Source organism: Eutrigla gurnardus (genome assembly GCF_963514095.1).
Source record: "Eutrigla gurnardus genome assembly, chromosome: 15".
In the NCBI taxonomy this organism is placed as follows: domain Eukaryota; kingdom Metazoa; phylum Chordata; class Actinopteri; order Perciformes; family Triglidae; genus Eutrigla; species Eutrigla gurnardus.
This window is the reverse complement of record NC_139938.1, coordinates 1,484,167-1,494,504: the sequence shown is the minus strand read 5'-3', so window position 1 is coordinate 1,494,504 and position 10,338 is coordinate 1,484,167. Positions and strand designations below refer to the sequence as shown.

Genomic DNA, 10,338 nt, shown 5'->3' with positions numbered 1-10,338 from the left:
GTGATTCCAGCCTGTTGAGCGTCCAAACGACGGTCCGAGCCGCCGCTTCGTCTGCTGATATTTCCGTGATGATCCGCGGATGAAATGGCAGCAACATCAACACGTCTCCTCCTCGCCCTCATCAGCACCATTACCGTAAAGGTACGCAGGGCAGCGCACCAACAATCGCCAGGGTGCTGCTGCCTTTAAAGACTGTAGGAGAAACATAGATACCGCAAGTACCAAGTCGGGACACATGAACGTGATAATTTAATGTACACAATTATTTGTATTTCGCAATATCTATATTTGAGAAACTTATTTGATTTGTTTAATCCAGCAAGACGTAGTCGAGTGTAGTTAGCTATAGGCTAAAAAGCTACAGCCTACGGAACTACCAGGATGATATCCTCACTCCGACCCCACCCGTGGGACAGAAATTACATGGCCTAAATGAACACGACGTGAAAATAAAAAAAACGATATAAATAAACAGTCAAAAGAAAAAAAAAGAAGAAGAAAAGAGCAGTTATTCATTTAACTGGTTTAAGCCTGAATATTAGGTTACATATTTTCAGTGGGAAATTACAGTATTATATGAAAATATTTTGTCAAATCTTTCAAAAATGTACACGTCTACAGCTGGAAAATGTTTTAAATTTAAAATAACATGTTACATACGAAACAGGATCAACCGCGTGATAAATAACACACTGTTGTATTGATACTTACGTTACTTACGTAAATGTCCTCCTGAGCCTATCCTAGAAAATAGTCTGCGTGACAAATTACGACGCCTACTTTTAACGAGTGCGGTGTGAACGCACCACCAGTCGAGAACAGGCCGTCATGTTTGACCCGACGGTTGGACTGCAGCGACCACAGACGAGCCTGGCTGCTTCTTCTAGATGATATCACTTTTTTTTAAGTGCATTGGACTACAAAAAGAAAATGCCCTACTAGCCCAATAATATTTATTTCTACTTTCCAAGACTTTGCTGTAATTTACATTTTTGTTGCGATACCTGTGCACCGACATCTTTATTAAAGTTCTTGTAATTCTCCGAGGACGTTTTTTTTTTTGCCCGCAGAGCTGCCGCCATGCAGCAGGAGCTTTTGTTCAAAGTCCTGGTCATCGGGGACCTGGGAGTCGGGAAAACGTCCATCATCAAGCGCTACGTGCATCAGATCTTCTCCCAGCACTACCGAGCCACCATCGGCGTTGACTTCGCCCTGAAGGTGCTGCAGTGGGACAACGACACCGTGATCCGGCTTCAGCTGTGGGACATAGCAGGTCTGCCAACACCAACGAGTACATGGTTTAAAGGCTTGTTATTGCATCAGGTGGCCCGATTGTTAAAAGGACAGAAAAATCATTTTTAGGAAAGTAGGGGCATGTGAACAACATGTGAAATTCACTTTAAATAATTGTATTTTGACAGTCGTGCAAAACAACTTATTCAACAACTTATTCAAGCAAGATTCCTGAAAGTCTTGTTTTGTGCATGTGCTGTTAGATGAGCTGCTTTCCAATAAGATCAACTCCTTAAGTGTGTTGAAACAAGAGGCTGCTGCACTACAATACAAACAACACTTTTTACTTTATTTTACTTTTGTGACTCAGTGATGGAGAGAAATCTGTTGATAAGATGGTGATCGCTGCAGAGGGTGACGTGTGCTCGCACAGATGCACTGCCTGGGTCCCTCCCTCATTTGAAGCCTGCTTGAGGAATGTAGATCTTGTGCTTGGCTGTGACTCAAGTGATCCCATGCTGATAATATGAGTCACATGATGGAGGCCGCAGCAGAATAAACACACCACATACAAACTGGCTATATTTACCTCACCACGCTGAGAGTGGATTTTATGGACTTGAAAGGTGTCTTAATATGAATGTGTGTGTCTGACTGGCTGTCCCTGACGTCCCAGGACAGGAGCGCTATGGGAACATGACTCGTGTCTATTACCGGGAGGCGGTGGGAGCTCTGGTGGTGTTCGACGTGACCAGAGCCTCCACCTTCGACGCCGTGCTGAAGTGGAAGGATGACCTGGACTCCAAGGTCAGCACAAAATCGCCTGCCACTTCTGTCCCTTTCACAGGTGTTAAAATCCATAGTCACAATTACATCTGCACATGGCTGGTCACAACAACATGTAATGCCAAAGATACGTTTCGGGCATTGTTTTTGTCAAACAAGATACATTTCTATGAACAGGAAAGCTTAACTCGGCTACTTTTATAGGCATCATCCACATTTACGTCATAATATCCTTAATTGTCATTGCTGTATTTCAGTGCTTGGTGTGGACACCTGGGTTTCACGTGCTGTACAAACACATTTGTGATTCATTATTGAGATTATGTGAAGAAGAGATTTATCATCTGACAGCTTCACAAACTATAAAAGTAGTTTGAAAAATTGCCATCAGAATAGACAGTTGGCGAAGACCCACATCCCCACTGCTACTCCGTCAAACTGTCAGATCTACCATGGAGCCCACACCGCCACTAACTGCACTCCCCGAATAAAGATTCTGTCATGTTTGAGAAAATGAAAAGGCCATTTCAGAGAGGAGCAGCCAGAAGGATCTTCAATTTGTGTTTGTAGGATGAATCCAGCATGTCAAACTGATTCAGCAAACTGGTTAAAGAGACAAAGATAGAAGCTAACGCCTACAGATCATTGAAGGTGATCCACCACAGATCATTGAAGGTGATCCACCACAGATCATTGAAGGTGATCCACCACAGATCATTGAAGGTGATCCACCACATCACCTGGCAATCGACATACAAGACATGAAAGTACGACTCTGTGCCTGTGAAGCCGGGTGGGGCTTTATTCCCGGTTATCATTAAAATGCAGAAGCAGCACGTGTAGACATTCAGTGTACCTTCAGTGTCCAACCATGTGTCCTGTGTGATGGGTGTCCCCTCGTTAGATGGGTGTCCCATCATTAGATGGGTGTCCCGTCACTAGATGGGTGTCCTGTGTGATGGGTGTCCCGTCACTAGATGGGTGTCCTGTGTTATGGTTGTCCCGTCATTAGATGGGTGTCCCGTGTGATGGCTGTCCTGTGTGATGGGTGTCCCGTCACTAGATGGGTGTCCCGTGTGATGGCTGTCCTATGTGATGGGTGTCATGTCATTAGATGGGTGTCCCGTCATTAGATGGGTGTCCCGTTTGATGGGTGTCCTGTGTGATGGGTGTCCCGTCACTAGATGGGTGTCCCGTCATTAGATGGGTGTCCCGTCACTAGATGGGTGTCCCATCATTAGATGGGTGTCCCGTCACTAGATGGGTGTCCTGTGTGATGGGTGTCCCGTCACTAGATGGGTGTCCTGTGTGATGGGTGTCCCATCACTAGATGGGTGTCCCGTCACTAGATGGGTGTCCCGTGTGATGGGTGTCCTGTGTGATTGGTGTCCTGTCACTAGATGGGTGTTCTGTGTGATGGGTGTCCCGTCATTAGATGGGTGTCCCGTGTGATGGGTGTCCCGTCATTAGATGGGTGTCCTGTGATTAGATGAGTGTCCCGTCACTAGATGGGTGTCCTGTGTGATGGGTGTCCCGTCATTAGATGGGTGTCCCGTCATTAGATGGGTGTCCCGTGTGATGGGTGTCCCGTCACTAGACGGGTGTCCTGTGTGATGGGTGTCCCGTCACTAGATGGGTGTCCCGTCTTTAGATGGGTGTCCCGTCACTAGATGGGTGTCCCATCATTAGATGGGTGTCCTGTGTGATGGGTGTCCTGTGATTAGATGGGTGTCCTGTGATGAGATGGGTGTCCTGTTACTAGATGGGTGTCCCAATATTAGATGGGTGTCCCATCACTAGATGGGTGTCCCGTCATTAGATGGGTGCCCTGTGATGAGATGGGTGTCCTGTTACTAGATGGGTGTCCCAATATTAGATGGGTGTCCCGTCACTAGATGGGTGTCCCGTCATTAGATGGGTGTCCTGTGATTAGATGGGTGTCCCGTCATTAGATGGGTGTCCTGTGATTAGATGGGTGTCCCGATATTAGATGGGTGTCCCGTCACTAGATGGGTGTCCTGTCATTAGATGGTTGTCCTGTGTGATGGGTGTCCTGTGTGATGGGTGTCCTGTGATTAGATGGGTGTCCTGTTACTAGATGGGTGTCCCGTCATTAGATGGGTGTCCTGTGATTAGATGCGTGCTCTGTTATGAGATGGGTGTCCTGTTACTAGATGGGTGTCCCAATATTAGATGGGTGTCCCGTTACTAGATGGGTGTCCCGTCATTAGATGGGTGTCCCAATATTAGATGGGTGTCCCGTTACTAGATGGGTGTCCCGTGTGATGGGTGTCCCGTCACTAGACGGGTGTCCTGTGTGATGGGTGTCCCGTCACTAGATGGGTGTCCCGTCTTTAGATGGGTGTCCCGTCACTAGATGGGTGTCCCATCATTAGATGGGTGTCCTGTGTGATGGGTGTCCTGTGATTAGATGGGTGTCCTGTGATGAGATGGGTGTCCTGTTACTAGATGGGTGTCCCAATATTAGATGGGTGTCCCATCACTAGATGGGTGTCCCGTCATTAGATGGGTGCCCTGTGATGAGATGGGTGTCCTGTTACTAGATGGGTGTCCCAATATTAGATGGGTGTCCCATCACTAGATGGGTGTCCCGTCATTAGATGGGTGCCCTGTGATGAGATGGGTGTCCCGTCACTAGATGGGTGTCCCGTCATTAGATGGGTGTCCTGTGATTAGATGGGTGTCCCGTCATTAGATGGGTGTCCTGTTACTAGATGGGTGTCCCGTCATTAGATGGGTGTCCTGTGATTAGATGCGTGCTCTGTTATGAGATGGGTGTCCTGTTACTAGATGGGTGTCCCAATATTAGATGGGTGTCCCGTTACTAGATGGGTGTCCCGTCATTAGATGGGTGTCCCAATATTAGATGGGTGTCCCGTTACTAGATGGGTGTCCCGTCATTAGATGGGTGTCCTGTGTTTAGATGGGTGCCCTGTGATGAGATGGGTGTCCTGTTACTAGATGGGTGTCCCAATATTAGATGGGTGTCCCATCACTAGATGGGTGTCCCGTCATTAGATGGGTGTCCTGTGATTAGATGGGTGTCCCGTCATTAGATGGGTGTCCTGTGATTAGATGGGTGTCCCGTCATTAGATGGGTGCTTGTGCCCTGTCATTAGACGAGTGTCCCGTCATTAGAGGGGTGTCCTGTGTGATGGGTGTCCTGTGATTAGATGGGTGTCCCGTTACAAGATGGGTTTCCCGTCATTAGATGGGTGTCCTGTGATTAGATGGGTGTCCCGATATTAGATGGGTGTCCCGTCATTAGATGGGTGTCCCGTCATTAGATGGGTGTCCTGTGATTAGATGGGTGTCCCGTCATTAGATGGGTGTCCCGTGATTAGATGGGTGCTTGTGCCCCGTCATTAGATGAGTGTCCGGTCATTAGATGGGTGTCCTGTGTGATGGGTGTCCCATCATTAGATGGGTGTCCTTTGTGATGGGTGTCCCGTCATTAGATGACGGGACACACTTTTTTTTCATTAGTAATCTGCCTATGTATTTGGCCTCTTCTCCCTCTTCCTCTGTTTTGTAGAAATGGTCCACACTATGTTCTGCTCGGTTCATATATGCTTGCCAAGTGAGGGTTCATGGGAGTGACTGTGAACAAGTGGCTTGTCATCGTTACAACTAATACTTCACACACCTCCTCCTGAGTGAAAGTTCACCTGAGAGCAACTGTTCAATTTAGGAGACATTTCCAGGAAAAAATATAAATAAAGGTATAAAATTTGCTTGATAGAATTTGATAACTAATTCAACAATTTTGTATGTAATTACTCAAGCAATGTAATGACTCAAGCAATGAAATGACGACTATTAGTTTTATTGGGAACGACTATTCAGCATCCATAAGTATAGTTCATTTTGACTGACATGAAATGACACAAGCAAATGATAATGTTATAAAACAGCAGAAAATTGTATGCAACTGATGCATGTCCAAAAGCATTTGCAATTTGTTCAGAGGAAGGAGGAATCGCTACTATGATGTGCACAAATGACTAAATGTTGTGGAGGTTGAACTAATAGTGAGAATTTTCATTCTGATCTGAGAAAAGCACGTATGCGAGTCAGGGCAGGTGAGCCAATACATTAAACAGGTGTATTTACGGAAACTTCTTCTACGGTTACATTTTAAGTAGCTTATACGAGTACAAGTGTGTACAGCCATCATCACTTGTCTGTCTTCTCTCCTCAGGTGACCCTGAACCATGGGAGGCCAGTTCCAGCCGTACTCTTGGCCAATAAGTCGGACCAGCTGGCTTCCCAGCAGCCCAAGCTCGACTCCTTCTGCAAGGAGAACGGCTTTGTCGGCTGGTTCGAGACCTCCGCAAAGGTACGAGTGTTTGGGGGGGGGGGGGGGGGGCTCCAATGGACGAAGCATAAAGGGGTCACAGTCACCTGCTCTATATATGATTTACACGGTCGGGATAGCTCCACGTTTAACCGGCTAAAATAGCGATGTCATTGCAACAGAAGGCCACTTTGAAAGGAATTGATCCTGAAAGTTACTGTCGGGCGTTTAAGTACCAACACAAAACGTCAGAAAATGTTCTCAAGAGACAAATAGAGGAATGTCTGCAGCCTGGTGTGAATTAACCTTCCGTTCTTTGCCCTCCGCTCAGAGCGTCTAATGACTTCCACACCGGGGTGCGAGTCTGAGACAGTCGTGTCGTTAGTGAACACGAAGCTCAGCAGACAGAACAGAAACAAGATGGCTTCCATCACTGTGTGACATCCCAGCTTCATGCTGTCAGAATGAAAAGTTCATTCAATCTTTGATATATTCTCCATTCTAACTGGGGCGACGGACGCCTTGGACATCCGTGGACGCCAACGCTACGGCTAATGTCAGCTGGTGTTATTTTGGGTTTAGATCTGCAGTACAATGTTTGCGTTGTTCTGATGATTGCAGCCGATTGTACTAATGACGCTGAATCTAATATGAAAGGCAATTACATTCGGTTTGTTCAAAGTATTTGTGTTTTCAATAACATGCATGAAAATTGTGAATGACAAACATCTCTTCAAAATGGCTAGCTGACCTATTCAAGATAATAAAAAGTGAAAATTCACGATATGCCGATAATCATCCAAATGTGCTTAAAACTCTAATGGTGCTTAAACATAATTTTTAAATTTTGATTGAAATTATTTTCAATCTGTCCCTATTTTTCTACTTTTCTACCATGATACCAAGCTCAACAGCTTTTTCGACTCACTCATGTCGATATTCACGATTATCCTGATGATGGAAACTCACCATGATGTGCGAGTGTTTTTTATGGTAATCTGCAAAAAACTACTATATCGTCCCATCCCTAGTCTGTACAAAAATCTATTGCAACCCATCCAGTGACTGAGATTTCTCAGTGCAGACCAAAGTGGTGCTGGCATCTCCAGCTACAGAGCAAGGCCACTGTGGCTGTGTGTCTGGTCCATGCTTGGCTCACTTTTATATCGTCTGTCAGGAGAACATGAACGTGGAGGAGGCGACGCGCTGCTTGGTGGAGCATATCCTGAACAACGAGGAGAACCCGCTGGCAGAGCGAGACCCCAGCTCCCTCGTCCTGTCCGGATACACCAACACGACCAAGGATCATCTCAACTGCTCTTCATGTGGGAAATGGTGACTCCCGACCAATCACAGGCAACCAGGAAGTGAACAGCTGTGAGGCCGCAGAGATAAGTGGCTCAGGGACTGATTGTAAAGAAATTGCCTTCGGCCTGAAGTGATCATGAAAAAAACAAAACAATGTGTTCACACTGCCGGCCAACAACATATCTGGAGTAATTCTTACATTTTAGACAAGATTCCAGTGTTTTTTAATTCATGATAAAAATGAATTGTTTTTAGGAAAACAGGCATTAAATGTTTCAGACCTATATGTCAACTTTTCATCTTTTGTTTGCAATTTATATTTCACAGCTGTGGATAAAAATTATTGCAGCCTTTTTTTAGGTCGTAAAAAGTTGTTGTTTTGTTACATTCTATGATGTGATATCTCTTATCTACTCTTGCCTGCTTTGACATTCGGCTGAGCCGACGGCTCCTAAAACTTGCCCTGGCACTTTTGTCTGCAGTGTGAACACAGACCTCGGCTCCGCTAAAGGGCAAAGAATGCATCCTCTGCCCTTTAACGAAGCTGTCATCGTGCAGTCTGCTGTTAGGCTTAGTGGACGAGGATGTTTTCACATTGTGGAGCTAATGAGTGCTGCACCAATGAGGCCTTAAATGCATTTTCTCAAAGTGAACTTGAAGCTAAACTTCCACACAAAGCATAAGTTCTGTGTTTGTTTGGAAACGTTAGATGACATGTCTATACGCCCCACAGCCAGTTAGCTTAGCTTAGCGTAACGGCTGAAACCAGAAGGAAACAGCTAGCCTGGCTGTCCTGCTCATGAGATTTCGGGTTTAGGCGTAGTTTTCTTCTTCTTTGTTGGCGTTTTATGGTTCTCAATTCCTCATTTGTGTCCGCAACCGGAACATTCAGCTGTGACTGCCAGCTCTTTACAAAACATTGTGAATTTTCAATCCTTACAAGTAATCTGCTACATTTGACATGAATCCTCCCAGAACAGACACTGGATCGAGAAAGGAGAATTACCCCGAAATTAATCTTTTACTCGATAGCCTCTCTTTCACGATTTGGCTGCTGAATAATTTGGAATTTGATAGAAACATTTTGATTAATAAATCAGTTTTACATATAAGACATGTCTTCTCAATATCGCCGACGTCGTAGGCTATTTCTGGCCTTTTTCACAAAGTATGTTGTCAAGGCAACACATCAACTTAGATGGTGTCTCTAGTTATTGGATAATGAAAATTGAGGAAATGTTGTGCCTTGCCTATGGATGTATAAAGAGAACTAGATACAGCCGTGGAGGTGGCGATCCGTTCGTTCCTATGAAAGTTTCTCAGTGGTGCATGAAGCATAACAATTTGACTTCTGAGAATAAAATTCAGAAAAAAGATCCAGATTGTCAAGGGTCTACAGATCAAGCACTCTAGCGTTTCCTTTAACCCACCTCCAAGCCTTCGGCCCAGCCTCGTTCACATGAACAGACAAGATTATATAATTTATTCATTATTCAGCTTAAGCTTGAATTTTATTTTTGACAGAACCAAGCTAAATGTTTCCAGTCATGCTAAGCTAAGCTAACAGGCTGCTTATTATTTGAGAGTGGAATCGGTCTCATCATCTAAAGCTCGGCAAGAAAGAGAATAAGGGTATTTCCAAAAGTCAAAATTAGTCTTTTTGAGATTTTGTTTGGGTTAGACTCATTTTTAATATAATCATGCAGGGTCTGGTGCTCAGTTAATAAGATGATTCGTTAAACCCTTGTACACTTAAAAGATAGCATGTGATGACTGCCCATAGCGCCCTGCCTTATTTCCATGATCAAATCAAATTATTTGAATGGTGGCGTGTGTTTGTTGGTTTGACTAATCTCACTGGGATCAGACGGAGCAGGAGCAGATGTATTCTGTGTGACGACTTGACGACGGTAAGAGTGGAACTTACTAGACAGTATGTGTCTGACATGGCAAAGGCCACAGCATCCCTCTGCTGAAGATCACAGCCTCTCTTCTCAGACCTAATCCCTTTATGTAACATTACACAAAGGATGCATCCTGTGTGTTCAGAACTGGCCTGCTAATATGTAAAGACATTTTCTTTCACGCTGGATCATGAACTGATGGGCCAGAAAATCTGCACTCTCACGCCGCCAAGAAAAATACACACACGAATCGTCTGCAGTCAGAAATCAACATAAATGTCATGGATGTAATGGGGGAAGAGTCCATTCAGCGGCTCTGTCCATTAAATGGACTATTTCAGTGGTTAATAAAACCTAAAGGCTGTTAGTGTATTGAGAATTTCTTTAATTAGGAATAGCAGTGGTAAAGTGCACTATGGTCTTGTCCTGATATACAGCAGCTGCTTCTAGTAAAGCACTAATCTCCATTTCATTTTATATTTATATATATACATACACACACACACACACACACACACACACACACACACACACATATACATAATCATGTGTGGTTTACGTCTATAATGGTGGCCCTTTCATCCTGTGAAAGTGAATATTTCCCTCTCAATATAAATATATTTTATAGCAAACATGACTCGTTTGGCTCTATTGTTGGTATAAGGCTTTTTTTTTCTCTTCTTCAGTCCATTAAAATCAATTTCTTGCCAACCAGTCAAAAACATGGCATGCACCACTCTTCAGCATCGCCATTACTGAACGACCGCCTTTGTTGAGTTTGAATCCGCC

At 44.7% G+C, this 10,338-nt stretch overlaps 1 protein-coding gene across 1 annotated transcript; it reads left to right on the top strand.

The window, feature by feature from the left end:
- The first annotated feature begins 15 nt into the window (after window positions 1-15).
- Window positions 16-9,913, top strand: rab38c (RAB38c, member of RAS oncogene family). The gene is made up of 5 exons (XM_084028946.1): window positions 16-141; window positions 1,071-1,273; window positions 1,910-2,040; window positions 6,242-6,379; window positions 7,515-9,913. The coding sequence occupies exons 2-5, from the start codon at window positions 1,081-1,083 to the stop codon at window positions 7,674-7,676; spliced, it is 624 nt and encodes a 207-aa protein (XP_083885072.1). The 5' UTR covers window positions 16-141; window positions 1,071-1,080; the 3' UTR covers window positions 7,677-9,913.
- The last annotated feature ends 425 nt before the right edge of the window (window positions 9,914-10,338 follow it).